At 38.8% G+C, this 17,856-nt stretch overlaps 1 protein-coding gene across 2 annotated transcripts in view; it reads right to left on the reverse strand.

The window, feature by feature from the left end:
- The window catches only part of lsp1b (lymphocyte specific protein 1 b), a 65,116-nt gene extending 55,903 nt beyond the window's left edge, over positions 1 to 9,213 (reverse strand). For both annotated transcript variants that reach the window (XM_080884530.1, XM_080884529.1), the window contains exons 1-3: positions 9,010 to 9,213; positions 3,296 to 3,436; positions 558 to 816 (exon numbers count right to left, since the gene is read on the reverse strand). In XM_080884530.1, the coding sequence (XP_080740656.1) occupies positions 558 to 816; positions 3,296 to 3,436; positions 9,010 to 9,068 (459 nt within the window). In that variant the 5' untranslated portion in view covers positions 9,069 to 9,213. The remainder of the gene's footprint in view (positions 1 to 557; positions 817 to 3,295; positions 3,437 to 9,009) is intronic.
- Positions 9,214 to 17,856: the final 8,643 nt, after the last annotated feature.

The raw sequence follows: 17,856 nt of genomic DNA on the forward strand, positions 1-17,856 counted from the left end.
TCATTATCCTTTGTGTATTTAGCCCTCTGTCTTCCTTTGCCTGTTGTTGGACTGTCTGCCCTTTGTTTCCTAGTCCCATGTTTTTGTTGTTCCAGGTAATTTCGATCCATGTACTTAGTGTTTAGTTAGTTGAATATTAGTCTCCCTTTGCTTTGTTTGCATTTCATGCAGCCAGAAATAAAGGCTCACTTTTTGTTAATATTAAATTGTGTCTTGGTAGTCTGAATTTGGGTCTACTCTCTCTCTACACTCTTCACCGTCTGCCACTGCAGACATGACAATTTGAGCCTATATGAATGCTTCAACACTATGCACGCAATTCTTGTTTTTAAAGTCATTAAAGGCGTACGCTGTATAATCATTCCACTCTGAAAAAAATAACAAAATGACATGGCAATCATGCCCATGATGAGTGTATGTAAACATCTTACTACAACTGTAAACCAGAACTCTTGTGTCTGAATGAACCTCAGATCACTATAGTGAGGTAAATCTGCTCTGAAGATGTAGGTTTAACACTATGTTAGTATGCCATTGAAGGTACAAATCTATTTGACCTTCACTGGAGCTTCTGTTGAAGTGTCCTGGGTCCTACTCCTTGGTTCTAGTCCTCCTGCCTCCTCCTGTCCCTCTTCATCCACCTGATGTTGGTCACTCTGAGGGTTTGGTGGTGATGCTGAAGGTCTCTGCTCCTTTGCCCTGCAGCCATTCTGCATCTCTTGCTCATTACGGGTTTCTAGCCTGTGGCTCCAGTCACTGAAACCTTCATCTTCATCCAGGCCCACGGAGCAACTGGGCTTCAGCTCCTCATCTGACCTAAGAATAGAGCACAGAAAATTTATCACTTACCTGATCTCAGAAACCGAAGCCTTGGCCTTGGGTGCAGTGTTTTTAGTCATGTAGTCTTTGACATGTAGTCTTTGACTGTGTTAGGGAGATTTGGACATTTTCACAGTACTCATAAGTAATTGGTCCTTTAAACAGAGGAAGGAGAAGTATCACATGCCTTTATGGGAAAGCCTGAAAGTCTCACAACATAGTATAACCAAAAACAATGTGTAAATAATTGTCAGAAAATAGCTTTAATACTTAATTTATGTATTGTAATTTAACCATGTTTTCATTATTGCTAATCTTAATGACATTCATAGTCCATATGGCAGACATCCAGGTTTATAATATCACTACAATAATCACTATCAGTGGTGCAAAAGGTCAATGTGAAGTTAGGCAGAAGATGGAAAATAACTAATCAGTAAATCTGGCAAAAATGGTCAGAATCTTACTAACTTTAATAAAATAAAATCTTGACAGCAGACATGGAGTTCAGGACCCAGTCTGATCATTTGAAATTTTCTGACTCTGTGTGTGAGAGCTCACCTGTCTGAGGTGTAGAAAGGTAGAGCTTTTAATCTACAATCCTGAGTGAGCCCATCCCAGTCAAGAGAAGAATAGTTATCAATAATTAATACGGTTTTCTCTCACATTGGGAACACCCTTACACAAGTTTAAATGATTCCCTCTTATGATTACACCCCCTCCACGACTTGAAGTCTTATGCACAACATCTGATGACCTGTATGTACCAACCATGCTGAACTGATTTTTTTTTCCAAACTGACCACATAAGGTAGGAAAATATAAAAGGAAAGCCAGTCAGTTTTCTTATTTTCAGTTAATTCTGCTATTCACATTTTCAGAACTTGATAGTCAAGTTTAGATTCTGTTTAGTTAAATTTGTTAGGCAGCAAGTGAGCTTGCTTCGGAGCAAACAAAGAAAATATATTCATGGGGGCAAAACTGTTGAAAGATGGCTGGCAGGTGGCATATGGGATCTTAGGTTTCAAGCTCCATGGAAACAGAGACAATAACTGTGGAAACACCAAACAGAGGCACTGCTGCCTCCAGTTTCAGAAAACCTCAAGTCAGCAAACCAACCTTATAAGCAGCAACAGATTAAAAGCTACTGATGTCTCTAAATAACTCCAAGTAGAATTTGTTTTTACACAAATGTTTCTCTTAAAAAAAGCCATTTTCAGATTGTCCCTTGCTAGAGCAGGAGGCACTGGATGTCCTTTGGCAGAATGTCTTACACTGGATCTTCTTCCTGATGCAAACTCAGAGGGGATTTGTGTCTCTCACTGGAATCAAACTGTCACCCTCATACTTGCCAAGCATATGTGTTAACCATTACACCACTGGAAATTCCAGAGTACCCTAGATTTCTCTATAAAGGTTCATATTATATTCAGCATTTCAGATTTTAGCAACTGGAATTCTATTTAGATTCATCTAATTCAAATCTTGTCCTTTTAGCAATCTATAATAACAGGTGTCTCACAAACTAATTATATGTGACTGGGTGGTAGTTAAGGCAATGGGTCAGGAAAAGAACTTACAGTTGTTAATACAGACATTTTCTGATAAGAGGATGAGTGAGTTGTGCAGTTTTTGCTGAGTATCATAAACTCAAGCGATGGGAATATTTCCTCCAGAGATTCCCTTTCTGACATCTGCCCATACAACCGGAAGCTGATGGTGCAGCAGCTTTTTCAGCTCCTTTACCTGCAGCATCACTGGGCTAGGTAACTGGGCTGAATGTACTGATGACACCAACACACGCTTTTCCACAACAATGAGCACAGACAGGCTGAGCTGTAAACATGAAGAGCAGCCCGTCTTCAGTGTTTGCTGTAAATGCAATGGTTGGGTTAGTGAGAGAAACCAAGCCTTGTTGGAACAGATAGTATCAGCTGAGAAGTCTTGCTAGAAAGCAATCCAAGCAAATTAAATATTCTTCTTGGTTGTCTTATTGGTGTACTAATCCCAGCTTCACTTGATTAACATTCCTAAGTTTTATAAACTGCTGCATAAAGACTAAACATGCATGCAACTCATTAGAAGAGTCTTTAACTTGGACATTTTGCAAAGTTTGTGATGTGAATTCTTGTTGTTTTAAGTTTATCAATTTATTACTGTGAAGTATTCACAGAGCACAAGCTGTCCTTGTGTGTAATGAAAGTACAGCCTCTCTAAGCAATAAAACATATTTTTTAAAAGTGATGTAAGTGGATGGATGGATACAGCTCTGTAACATTTCTTTGGGTGGAAGACTATAAACAACTCAGCTTAAGCCTAAGATAAAAGGTTATTTGTTATGTGACGAGAAAAATTACATACTTTTATATTTTCTGTTTCTAGACAGACTTGTTGATATTTACGTAGCAAAAGCTGTAAGAAGCTGAATAAGAAGCTGGAAGGCCTGACAAACAATGTGTGCTACAACATTTCTTACTCTGTGTTTTGTGTGTAGTGGTTCTGTTGGGTGGGCTCGAGCCAGGACGGGCTCTTCTCTCCTCTCTGCTTTTCCCTGGCCCTTCTCCTTCTCTCCCGCTCAATCTCTTCAGCATCCTCCTGGCTCCGCTGTGCTGTCACCCTGCAGTTCGCACAAATATCATTACACTTACAGGACACACAGTGTATACTGCAAATGCAATGTTATACATTTTAGAAAAGACCTTTTAAGAGGCTATATGTAGCTTATCCAGCCCTTACTGGATAAGCGCAAGGACATGGATGGATGGATATATTAACTCTAAATGGAAATCAATTCTTCATTAATTTTTACATACATACATACATACATACATTTCCAAAAAAGTGTATTTGAAAAAAAAAAGCCATAAGTAGTTGTAAAATTCTTCTCATAGTTTTCATGTAATTACTGTTGGTGGACTTTTAAGCTGTTGAAGAGATGGTAAAGTTGGCTTCCCCTCAGTGTGTGCCCATGTAACTGCCCAAGGCTCCCCAACCTTCCAGATTTGCTACATTGTTCTGAGTTTGTGGACACCTACTGTGAATATTAGAACAACATGTGATTATTTAGAAGGTTACTCTGCCAGGAAATATGCTGCTCTGAAAGCCAGTGTTTTGATTCAGTATTTCCATGAGAGCGCTGATGTTGAGCAATAATGCCTGCATTGCTCCAACTCATCCCAAAGCTGTTGAATTGAAATGAGGTTGGGGCTCTGTGGATGCTCTTAGAACTCGGGGAAAAAAATCTTTTGGGAACTTGCTTTGTACACAGGGTGCTACAAAGATGTCACTGAACTAAAATTTCCTTTAATTTAGTCTAAGAGGCCAAACCCAGGATGATATAGTGAGGATTGAAAGTTGTAAGAAATGAAAAACTGAACTGACCTTATTAGCATCGAGCAGCCACGCTGGCACCCAGATCTATGTTATGCACATTTGCTATTTATCTGGTACAATGTTGAAATGAACCTATGGAAAAGTCTATGCATGATGAGTTTTTCACACATAATTTAAAATTCACTGGAAAGAACGAGTTCTTTCCCATCAAAAGCGCATTAGTTCATTTGCCCGATTGGTTTTAGCTTCCAGTGGGTGTGACCTGATAACAATAACTCCTTTTATTGTCCAAGAACATCTGGTGGAGTTTGAGCCAGCTGCCGTGCTTTTTCACTTAATTTCAATCTCGAGAGAAAAACAGAGAGAAGGAGAGTGAGGAGGTGGAGGAGGAGGTCAAGATATGGAGGAGAAGGACAGAGAGAGACCTTAATGCTCCATCTTGTCATACAACTCGAGGTCTGGATAAAGTCTTGTCTGGAAATTGGAATGAGCAAAACCTCGGAAATATTTATTCATCTGATTGGCTGGGAGTTTGACATCACCTAAATCTCTGGACTTTCTATTGTGTACAGAAAGGGTCTTTGGAGTGTGATGTCATTGTTTTGAAGGAAAATGTCAGCTCATTACAATTTGGATACAGTTTTAACAGCCACAATGGCAGTGAATTCATCACTTTAATTGCTTCTGTTTGGAAACATAACAACATTGTTGCATATTCTTTATTTCTGGCATGCAACAAGAGACGTTGGGCTTAAAATAAACACCCTGGAAGCATTAAAAAAAAAGAAGACAATAAATGATTAAGTTTTAGCACTGTGTGTAAACATTCAACTATTCAGCTTTGATTTCTTTCTCTGGAATGGGATGGTAATGCTAATGTCCATGTTGTAGTATAGTATACACATCATTACATGATTAGCTTGATGAATGATACATATCACCTATATATCACATCGAATTTATTCCACACTAACTTGTTTTGGAAATTGTTAGTCTGTGATCAATCTGTTTGAACCGTATGCATAGGTAGAAAACTGCACCAAAGAAAAAAAGCATCAAAATAAATGATGGGTGTAAGTTTAATAGTGAGGTAGTCGATTCAACGCTATGTTAAAATATGACTACATAACATTAAATATCACATTTACATCCTGGTGCAAATAATTGGTTTCGTTTGTTTGTCAGATTTTTATTATTATTATTTTTAAAAAGGGATATTATCTAGTTTATGGATTTAGTTTGCTATTAAAGCTAGCATTAGCTGCTAACTTATCATTCTTGACTCTTGTCCACATATAATCACTGCTGGCCCATGCCAGCAGTCAAAAAGCTTCAAAATACATTACTTTATTTTTAGTGTCTCATTTTGAAATATTTTTTTCTGACGTTTCATAAAACTGTAGAAGAACAGCAGGAACAAAGAAAGGCAAAAGTGTGATCTTGTTGGTTCTAACTGAAGGAATACATAAAACATGCAGAAAATTTGCCAGTGCAGTGCAATGCAAAAGGCTTAAATATAAATCAGCTCATCTGTGGATAAAATCTTTGTGAAAGTTTTTAATAAGCAACTGAAGAAAATCTCATTGCTTAAGACTTTTAGTGAGGACGCTGACCATAAGTTCTAAGTCAAACATGCTGTGGTTGTTATGTGGGAAAGTGACCTACATAAGATTGTACTCACTAGAGATGTAGTAGGAGTCATGTTGTCAAGTCTGTCTTAAGTTTGCTGTAATCTGATTTGATGTGTGACAGGGCTGTTTTGGCTTCGCAGTCAGGCTATGGGGAGAGAGAGAGTGGGTGGTGATGGGTCAATTGGAGATCAGGTTTGATTGTCTGGACCTCATCACTACTGCATGAAATGTAACAAGGGGAAGAAGCATGAAATCTTTATATGTCCATATGTGTTGGCTATTTGCTCGCTGATGTTTGATGTTTCTGTTGGTGTCTTTTGGAGCATTTTGAATGAAATTATCTGACAAATAATATGACCTATTGTGAGGTACAATGCACTCAGAAACTAAAGTATTTTTGATTGGATGTTGCTTATAACTAATTAGCACCTATGCGGTTTTTGAATACACGATGGCAACAAGCTAACTAGCATTTTCTGACAACTGTTAACCTCTCATCCAGATTTGTTACATAAACTTCTGGCTCCAAAAACAAAAATGGCAGCTGAACTGCTAACCTGAACAGATTAAACATGTAGGAGTCTAGAACTCTTCTCCAGAAGAAGTCACTAAATGAAGTGACCTAATGTTTCTCACACTGGAAACGCAACATCCAGAAGAACAGAGTCAACTTTTTGAGTGGGCTATGCAAATGTTTTGGAGCCTTTTGGAAAATGATAGCCTGTTATCTATTTAGCATAATTTGTTGCCTCAAGGACAGCCTACCTGCTTCCTAACACACACACTGTTTGCTTATCTAAAAGCTATGTTTAGGAAGTGGTATAAAAAACTGTGTCAGGTTAAATTTCAGAATTAGTTGATCATGCTTGCTGAATTATTATTTCTGTGCAAAGGCAAATGTAGTCTTATCAATTCCTGTAAAAATGTAAATTAACGCATGAAATAATTGCAATTTTACATATGTTGGCCAAACTGTAAATATAGTACTCTCACATAGTCTTTAATTTTTATGGTTTGTGATGTGATCTAAAATTAGATGACATCCCACTGACACTATGTCCTTAAGTAATTGCTTCCTTTGAGTAAATAATAATTATGTACCTCTCTGGAAGTTGATTAGGCAGTATTGCGGCTCTATAAACTGCATATTTGTGTGGTGAGGTTTATAGAGTCACATCACTTTGTTTAAGGTGAGTTGAACTTTATGGTTTCTGTCAAATGTTAATACTGGCAAATGTCATGCCTTTGTACTTATTTGAGCACTCAAAGTATTTTCTTACTAGAAATCTCATTCACCAATCACACACATTCATACGGTGCTTTATAACATTCACGCACACACATAGTCCCATATGGTCCACTGGGGTAACTGTTGGGGCAACTGTTGTTGGAGGATACTGACTCCGCCAGTGCCAAAGTATCCTTTGGCACTGGCGGAGTCAGGGATGGATTCACCAATGTTTTGACTGGTGGATGACCTACACAATCAATCCATGCAACGTGTGGTATAACATCAGCAGCACTTAATCTATGCACACAAAACAGTGGACAAAGAACTGACCAACAGCTGGCTTGTCTGCTGACTTGTTGCATTCTACACGACTGCTTTTAGATGCAATAACAAATCAGTCTGGCAGTGTGAAACTGTTTGTGTGATCTGCCAAAAAGCACAGTTTTGTATTGTTGCATTTTCTTCACATGCTCAGACAATGTATTGTCTCTGCAGAGTGGTCTGAACTACACGGTATCCTTGGGGTCTGCTGGGGTATTTAACACAATGTTAATAACCATAAAATTACAGAGGATGTCTGTCTGATTAGCATAATTTTTTCCACCATTTACACAATGAGGCAATGCAGGCCTGCAGAACAGGATTTTCTTTGTGTGTGTGTGTGCGTGTATGTGTGTACGTAGTAGAGCAGGAGGGGGTTCAGGAGTCAGCCAGATGATGTCATAGACATTAAGAAAGTTGCAGCTATAAAGGAAGCCATTGAACTCAGCCTAATGTCATTTTGAGTATAGTCACATAGCAATGCTCCAGCACTCATGGAGGAAACAAGAAATACAAGAAATACAGAGACAATGATTGTATCACTGATTCAGGGTCCTGTGCCTATTAGAGGTGAAAAATTAGAGCAGATTGCTGTAAATGGCCAAATTAGGCAAATAGAGAACAGAAAGCAACAAATGGCTGGTTGAATTAAAAATCATTGTGATGATAAAAGTAACTTAAATTGAGCAATTACCTCCATTGTTTTAAAGGAGGAGCTGCAGAAACTGTTTAGAACTCATTTTACAAACTTCTATTTAATTCTTGGTAACTTGTCAGGTCATGCTCCAAAACAGTGGTTAACAACTAGTCAGCAGAAGACACTTCTTTACGTTTTCTTTAGAAAAATACTTATTTTCTGTCTTATTTTGTTTAACACTAAAACTACTAAACTATACATTTTAATTTCTCCGTTACCACATTTCTGGTTTAGAAGTATACACAATTTCAGTAGGATGTGAAATACGATTCAGATAAATGTGGTGCAAACTGGTTGCAATAAACCTAAACAGGGGTGAGGTGACATGTAAGTACAAAACAGAGATACTGGACTGCTTTGTTATAAGCTTTTCACTCACATCATTTGAAAAAACAGTCACAGCTTCATGTTATTTGCCAAGTACTCCATTGTAATGCTGAAGTCATGAGGATGAAATGTCTTGATTTTCAAAAAACCCACATCACCCATCTTCAAGGACATAATTTAAACCATGAGACCTGCATGCATACAATTGCATATTAAAGATAAAGTAGAAAGGACTAAGTTGAAATCGAAACATAAAAAAGCCATGCTGCTTTTCTGCTGTAATCAGTTCATCTCTTCATTTTTACAGTTTTTCAATTTGTACATTACAGACAATTACAAACAATACATTACATTACATTACAAACATTACAGTACATTACAAACAATATGGTCATATGATCATAATATAAGATGTATTACAAATATTGCACGTTCAAAAATGTATCTTGCTTCAAAGTATGGCTGATCGAAATTTTAGCTGTACTCATAGGTTTTTAATATCTGCTAGATATGCACTTATCTTAAGTTTATCGCTAGCATTTAAATATGCATTTGCATTCTTCTACTGTTTTGGCTGATGTGTCATTATGTATCTACTCATTTTATTGTGCAGGTGAAGAATCTGTGACCAAAAAACATTTCCCACTGACCTGATGAGGTTCTGCAGAAGCTGCCTGCTGGAGCTTCTTCTTCTGATGGAGTCTGACATGGTGAACTGGGCTGCTCCTGGTCCGTGGTCCTGGATTCAGTCCTGCTTCTGAGTTTGGTGTACTCTTAGACCTTCTTTACAGCTTTTTTCTTTTATCTTACTAGCTCAAGTGGGCCTCTCTCTATTTCTGTCTCCCCCCCTCCCCTCTCTTTCTGGTCTCAGGTCTCTCCTCCCCCCATGTGGTTTTCATTGAGGCACTTTAACCCCCTCCACCTCCTCTTGCCCTAACAAATGTCATGTGACTTTCCCAAGGGGGAAAGTGAGATGATATCATAACACTGAACTGGTAACAATACTATATGCATGTAACTCTGTGTTTTCTTTCATTTAATTATTACTTATATTCATTTAGTAACACTTCAGACTGTTAATAATGCACAAATTTATACTTCCTATGTTGTTTTCTAATGAAAAAGTACATTTTCTTTACATTACCTGAGAATATTCAAACACTCGTTACCAGTCAATATCTCTCATTCAAAATCCACAGAGCCTGAGCTGCTAAGTCATTTATGTCAGCCACTGCAAGTGAAACAGACTAAAAAGCACTGGTATCACACTTTTTAACAGATTCCTTCAGCATGTGTTCTAAAGGTTAAAGGTCATGTTGACTTTTGGTAATTGATGAGCTGTCACTTTTCTGTTCTCTTTCATGTAGCACAGCAAAAACAACTGGAAATGTCTCTGTGATCTTTAGTGCTCACAGTCCTGCCTGGAACTGCTTAACACCAGTGAGAGTAGCTCAGTCAGAGCTCGGAACCTGTCAGTTTTAAGGACGTTTGTGTATATTTTGGATTTGATAAGATTGAATTGTTGTTTTATTTATCAATTACATTTTAAGTTCTCAGTTTAAATGCAGTATATAAAAATATATGTGAGTTAAGAATTTGCTAGGGACTATAATGATGTTTTTGCACCACTGGCACTGCTGGCTGTCATGTCTAATCTCTCATTGGTAGAAAGCATAGACAGGAGGGTAGGGCTGTCAAAGTAATCTTAGTTCAAAGGTCAAAGTCTCAAAAAAAAAAATAAAATAAAAAAATAAAAAAGCAAAACAAAAACCTTCCCTGACTTGTAACAAAAAGAAGCATAAGTGCATACTGAAAATGTTCATGTTTAATGGATGATTAGGAGGGCCATTACAAAACCAGCTGTTGTAAATCAAAGCAACACATCAACGTCACTGCTTGGCTTTCACTGAGTTTTCTCAAAGCAACCCTTACCACTCGACAGCTAAGGATTTATCTGGACAGTGATTTTCTATTCAGTTCAGTTTAGTTCCGAAATTACAACAACAGTCACCTAAAGGCACTTTATAGTATAGGTAGTTCATACAATAAGGGAGTGAGGGAGACAGAACAACAGATATGCTGTGGAAGAGAGCCAGAGATTAATAGTAACTAAGTGCAAAGTGGTGTGTAAACACATAGTGATAAAAATCTGAGTGAAGAAGAAACACTTAATGTATCATGGGAAGTCTCCAGCAGCCTTAAACCTATTGTAGCTTAACTAAGGGAGGAATCAAGATCCCCTGATCCAGAACTAACTATATAGTTTGTCAAGAAGGAAAGTTTTAGGCCAAATCTTAAAAGTAGAGAAGTTGTCTGTCTCTGGAATCCTAACTGGAAATCCCAACTCTGCCTCCAATTGTACTTTTATATACCCTTGGAGCCAAGTAAACCAGTCTGAGAGTGAAGTGAAACATATACTATTTGAATGAAATGGGAATATGAGGTCTTTAAGATAATGTGGGGCCTGATTATTCATGAGCTTGTATGTGATGGGAAGGATTTTAAATCCAATTCAGATTTAACAGGGAGAGGCCAGTATTGGCGGACTATGCTCTCTGTTTCTAGACTCTGTCAATACTCTTGCTCTAGCTGAAGGCTTTTCAGTGACCTTTAGAACAACCTGAAAATAAAATAATAAATTACAATAGTTAAGCATAGAAGTAATAAATGTATGAACTAGTTTTTCAGTATCATTCTGAGACAGGACAATTTTACCAATATTTTTGTTTGTTTGTTTAATATGGGCACTGAAGAACATGTCCTGGTCAAAAATAACTCAATTCCTTACAATGTTACTGCAGGTCAAGATAACCAGGATAAATATTTGATTAGACACTATGTTTCTAAGATTTTTGGGTACAAGAACCTCAGTTTTATCTGAATTCACAAGCAGGAAATTAGAGGTCATCCAGGTCTTTATGTAATCAAGACATTTCAGCAGTTTAACGAACTGGCATGTGTCATCTGGCTTCATGGAAAGATACAGCTGTGTATCATTTGGGCAGCAATGAAAATGTATACTATACTAAAAGCCACTGAGTGATACTGCACAGGGGAAGCATGCATAATATAAATTTAATTAGAATTAGACCTAGCACAGATCCCTGTAGAACTCCATAATCAACCTTAGTGTATGAATAAGAATCCCCATTTACATGAACAAATTGGACCCTATTAGATAGAAATGATTCAAAGCTCTACAGCCCAATACAAATAATATGTACAATGTGTTCTAATCTCTGTAATGAAACATTGTGGTCAATAGTATAAAACGCTGGTCTATGAGAATAATCACAGAGATGAGTTCACTGTCAGCAAACATTAGTAGGTCATTAGTAACTGTCATAAGCGCTGTTTCTGTAATGAATTTTTAATCCTGACTGAAATTCTGCAAAGAAACCATTCCTCTGCAGACAGCCACTTTGCTGTTTTACAACTAAATGGTAAATGGTAAATGGCCTGCATTTGTATAGCGCTTTTCTAATCCCTAAGGACCCCAAAGCGCTTCACACTACATTCAGTTATTCACCCATTCACACACACATTCACACACTGGCGATGGCAAACTACTCTTTCAAGATTTTTTTTAACTAGAGAAAGTTTAGAGATTGGTCTGTCAATTGCTTAAATTTGAAGCACATGAATAAGGCAATCTGAATCACCATTCGAATTTGAAATAACTAATGTGGCTTTTCACAATTTATTTATTTTTTTAACAAATGTATGTCTTTTAGTGGACATCATAATTCTGCCACCACATTTGCTGTAGTGGAAGTCTGTAGATTATGAAACTGATTCATAATAAGCCATCCATCCATCCTCTTCTTCTTATATGTTTCAGCGTCTCGGGGCAGATGGAACCTATTCCAGCTACAGATCTATTTTTACCAACTTGAGGTAAAATGCATCCTGATACAAAACAAAGTCAAAAATTGTGTCCCTGACCTAGACCCTTTGGTTGGGTGGTTTTGGACTGTGAGACTGATAGACCTGCTGTGTGTAAAAACAAACAAACAAATGGTTGTGGACTACCATTTCAAAACTTCAAAGCAACAGATTTAAAAATAATGCAAGACCTGGAAGGATTAAGGTGTAAGAATACTGAACTACTTTTTCCTATAATGGGACTTGGTGCTTTTTAATTACATTTCTGAAAGTAAAATGAATAGTATGATAATAGGAAAGAGCTGGATAAGAATAATAAACACACTAGATAAGTGAGATGAAATAAGTAAAACTTCAACTCAGAGATAAAGCTCTTTCTGGCATTGAGAAACTGTAGAACAGCTTGAGAATGAGGCTGAAGAACTAATGAGTTGGTTGGATCTGGTTACTATTCTGCAGGTTTATTAATAAGATATGGCAGCTTAGAACATGAGCTGCTGGTGGAGGGGGCACGATAACCTTAGTCACATCCCCAGTGTCAGAGCATTGGGGCCCGATAACACACTGCTTGTTTGTTTGCTTGATGTTTTGTTCTAAATTAGACTTTTTTAATGCCTCGATTAAAGTTGCTGTTCTGCTCCTCTGCACGGAGGAGACTTTTAGACTTTTAAACGCTCTCTGTCTATCATTCCAACAACACAGATGTGCATTAGGTCACCCAGGCATTTCCAGCCAGCACTCATTTACACACATACATACATAACCACACACACACACACACACACACACACACACACACACACACACACACACACACACACACACACACACACACACACACACACACACACACACACAGTTTCTTACTTGCCCGCCCCCTGAATCCCGTAGGAGCTTGAAACACTCACAAACACTCCACAGAACCGTTACCACAGCAACACTCCCACAGCACTTAACTCAGCCTAACTCTTGTACGACTCAGTATGAGGTTGATGGTGGTGGACAGAGACACCACCCCGACCGCCAGCTTCGACACTGTTTCCAGTATTTCCCCAAAGGAAGAGTTTTAGTTTTAGAGCAGTAAAACCCAACACATGCAGTGCTGCTACAGTAACTGTGTACTTCAAGCTTTCTTCATGGCAATCATCATTTCTTTAAACAGTTGATTAGTCTCACTTAAAGCTTTAAATTCCATTGTATTTTTCAGAGTTAGACTAAAGTAACAAAGTTAGCATCCCTTGTATTTTCATGAAACTAAACCCTGTCTTTATTGTCATATTCCTTCAACAGTCATTCACTGTATTTCATGACTATCCTTTTACCTAGTGATCTTACACTGAATAAAAATTGCCTTCACACAGACTACAGGATTTACAGGATTTATAGGATTCTAAGATAATGCTTTGAATTTTAGCTTAAATATGTATCAGCATAACATAGATGTATTTACTGTTAATGTATTGCAGACATTAGCTTGTGCTGAGACTTCACATTTAAAAAAAAAAACAGGTGACAAACCTCAGGGTAGCTTTTATTGTGGAACCACTACCAAGCCAGGAGGAGGTGATAACAAGGTTAGTCTGAAAATATTGTGTGATACTCTGTTGGCACACCATTCTTTCTTAGAAAAGTGCAATGGAACAAGAAGAACCCTAATAATGTCGTCATCACTGTGGCGTAATTCAATCAAGGCAGGGGAGCTTAGTTGCCCTAAAGTGGGATCAATTTAGATGTGTAGCTTTCTTTTTATTTAACTAAACAGACAAGAATGATTTAGGATTTTCTCCCCATGTTTTTCCTTTGTGATTAAATTAGTCAAAGCATAATGTGGCTTGTGTCTTTAAACACACAACCCATGCACACACTGTAATGAAGTAATCCCTTGTTAGGTCAGTAGATGCCGCTACGGTACCATTATGGATCCACGATAAATTTGCTTACATATTCTCAAAGTTGTTCTTAGGGCAAGTGATAAGTGCTACTGGTTAAGCTAGTAGCATAAACAAATTCTGAGAGTAGACAAAGATAAGATGCTAAATGCACTAATGACACAAAAGGTGAAATTTTTTGAAAGATTTGAGTCCTGTTAGATCTGACTTGAAGCTAACACAGCGTTTCATTAAAAGATCATCATACCAACAGTCAGACATGGTGATTATAGCATGCTAGGGCTCCTTTGTAATTGATGTAACCATGAATTCTGCTCCTTGCCAGAACATCCTGAAAGAGAAAGATCAACTGTCAGTTCATGCCCTGAAACTCAAGCACGCTTGGGTTTTTCAAAAGGACAATAGGATCATTTGGCATGACCTTGCTCAAAAACCCTGCAATGTGTTTCAGTTAAAACAGTCCTGAAAAGAATAGGGGGCCAGAATTCCTCCACAGTGCACCTTTAAAGTCATTATAGGGGAAATATAAAAATTTCATACTCTGAGCTACCCATTAGGAGACACTGAAAGACGAAAGAAAGTGGCATATTGAAAGCAATGCCTGCATGTAAAAAAAACGGTGTGTGTGTGTGTGTGTGGCTGTGTCTTATAGAGGATTTGTTCCAGTTAGAATAGTGCTATTTTTCTGACCACTTTCAAGCATTTGCATTTGGTTCATGGTGGAATTAAACAAAGTGAAATACAGATTTATTTTGTTGGTGTTTGTTTTAGCTTTTTAACAGTTCCTCAAACATCACCAAACAATCTGAGAATTTCCGTCTGAGTTTTGCCTTAAGGTTGCAGCTCAGTCCTCAACTACTGGCCCCAACTCCTCATCAGTCTTTCACACTGCAGTAAACGTTGCCAGCTGCCCCATAAAGACGCCGTCACGAGCAGGAAACCAGCCACTGCTGGTCTGATCCAGACAGATGAGGGAATGGATTCAAGGTGAGTGACATCAACAAGAAGCATTCAACAGTTAATCCAAGAAAGTCTGATGTTACTCCAGCTTGTCAGAGATGAAAGAAAAAAAAAGGCATCTCAAGAATAAGTCTTTGTTCCAGAGTAATGATAGAATAAGGCATTCAAAAAATTTGCCACAGGGAGAGAGTGGAAAATAAGAACTCATCTGCAGGGCAACCTTCAGATACCTTACAGGGTAGAAAAAGGCAGGTTAGTTTAAAAGGCATTGATTTAGAAAGGTTTGCATTCAATTTAAAACACCCCTCCCCAACCACCCACTCATACACACACTCTCTCTCTCTCACACACACACTGCTATTTCCCCTCATCTCTCATCAACCTAAAATATTGGCCAAGAAACCAGATCATAGCTCTGTGATCTGGTTTCTTTTAGACATGAACCCTAACAATAAAATGTTTCTGATTTATTTCAACCTGTTGTATTTCTCACTGATCAGGTTACTGTGGCACTGTGGGTTTTTTCTTTCTCTTTGGCCACAAGTAGTGGCAGAAAACAGTAAGAGTTGTAATTTATGGGGGCAATCCATGTGCTGAATTTTAGAAAACTGATTATTATTTAAAGTGTACTTAAATATTTGCTTTTAATATCACTCTTTCTTTTAGTATTATTAAAAGCAATTTGAACCCATTGTTACAACCCCCTCTGCTAGGCGACAGGTGGGGAGAAACATACACAAGCCCTCTCACGAAATCAGAGAAAATAAGGGGTTTTATTGCAAACGTTAAACTGAAAACTGATGGGGCTGTTCAACAGACCACCGGGCAAACAATTAATACACAAAGAAAAGAACAGGCAAGAATAAAAGCTAAGGGTTAACTAAGGTGAGCCAGCAAACACAAGACTCTAATAAAACTAAGGTCAGCTGTATATCAGGGTTTACAAACACAGTTCAAATGCTAGGCAGACGAGGGAGACACTGCATGTTCACTTCAGAGCAGCAGTTCCCCGCAGTGTGAAGAATCTTCAGCCTTTTTATACTCACAGGTGTAGACAATCAGCCAGTCAGTTGGTCTTGGAGTGTCATGGGATCTCCAGGCAGGCAATCGTCCGCATGGTCTGGCACACTTTGATCTTCATAAAAGAAGGATGGCACAGGACTCCCAGCAGCCAGTCATCCACGAGTCCTAGCACACTTGGATTTGCATAAACAAAAGGGTGGTCTCACTTCCTCCAAGGCCCAGGGCCGTAACACCCCTCCCCTTAAAATAAAAGACTACGTTTTGTATACACAGATTTCAATATTCGTGACAGACAACAAAACAAGTCATACTCACAACCGGGAGAGACCATCAGCTCGTACATTTTCTGATCCTTTTATATGCCGAATCTCCAAGTTGTACTCTTGCAGCAGCAAGGCCCATCGCATGAGTCGTTGATTGTGGTTAAACATTCGGGCAAGAAATACAAGTGGATTATGATCAGTGTACACTACAACAGGTAATGTGCCAGACCCCAAGTACACATGGAAGTGCTGAAGAACTAGCAACAAGGCCAATGTCTCCTTTTCAATGACAGAGTAATTTACCTAATGCTTGTTAAACTTGCGGGAGAAGTCACAAATGGGATGGTCCAATCCCTGCAAGTCTTCTTGCAATAATACTGCCCCAGCCCCAACAGCACTGGCATCAACCTCTAACTTGAATGGACGCGTCAAGTCGTGTGCAGTTAACACAGGAGTGTGGCATAGGAGGGCTTTTGCACTTTCAAAGGCATTCACCAGGCACTAGGAAATCAACCTTAGGACTCAGTAGGTTGGTTAACGGCTGGACTACGGAGGAGATTCACCAACCTCTGGAACATTGCAGGTGCATTACACATCCCAAATGCCATGACAGTGTACTATAGTGATGTGTCGGTCGCAAACGAAACGGCTCTTAGAGACGGATCTTTGACATGAATGACGCGAGCCGTGGGTTTTTTATTTTTCTTTCTCTCACCCTCTCTCTCGCACTTTTTTCCGCTTCACTCCACATGTGAGCCTTGTGTGGAGGGGCGGTAGTTACACTCGCAGTAGCACAGGAACAGAGCAGGAGGGAGAGCCAGAGAAAGAAAGCCAGGGACAACAGCGTCACATTAGAAAGGTATAGTAATCATCCACAACTATTTTCAGTTGCAGATGATAAAGGATTCAGAAAAGTCTTGATGCATTCTCAATCATCCAGGAAAGTAAATCTCCAAAAAGTTGATTCTGTTCATCTGGATGTAGCGTTTTGTGGGAGAGACGTTTCGTCACTCATCCAAGTGACTTCTTCAGTCTCAGCTGACTGCAGGTTTCCCCAATCTTATAAACAGTACATTTGTATAATGACTGAAACCAGCCCACTGAGGGAACAATGAGCTGGGAGGTCAGTGGTCTTTGACAGTGGTTGTTGATCAATGGCCATGAGAATTTGCATAATTAAGATTAAGGAACTGACCTCCCAGCTCATTGTTCCTTCAGTGGGCTGGTTTCAGTCATTATGCACCTTCACAGACATTATGCAAATGTACTGTTTATAAGAGTGATGTTTTGGGGCTGTCGCCGAGCAACACGGACTTTCAACTCCCGCCACAGATTTTCTATGGGGTTGAGGTCTGGAGACTGGCTAGGCCACTCCAGGACTTTCAAATGCTTCTTACGGAGCCACTCCTTTGTTGCCCGGGCGGTGTGTTTTGGATCATTGTCATGTTGGAAGACCCAGCCTTGTTTCATCTTCAAA

The sequence above is a fragment of the Rhamphochromis sp. 'chilingali' genome (assembly GCF_963969265.1).
Source record: "Rhamphochromis sp. 'chilingali' genome assembly, chromosome: 6".
Taxonomy (NCBI): Eukaryota; Metazoa; Chordata; class Actinopteri; order Cichliformes; family Cichlidae; genus Rhamphochromis; species Rhamphochromis sp. 'chilingali'.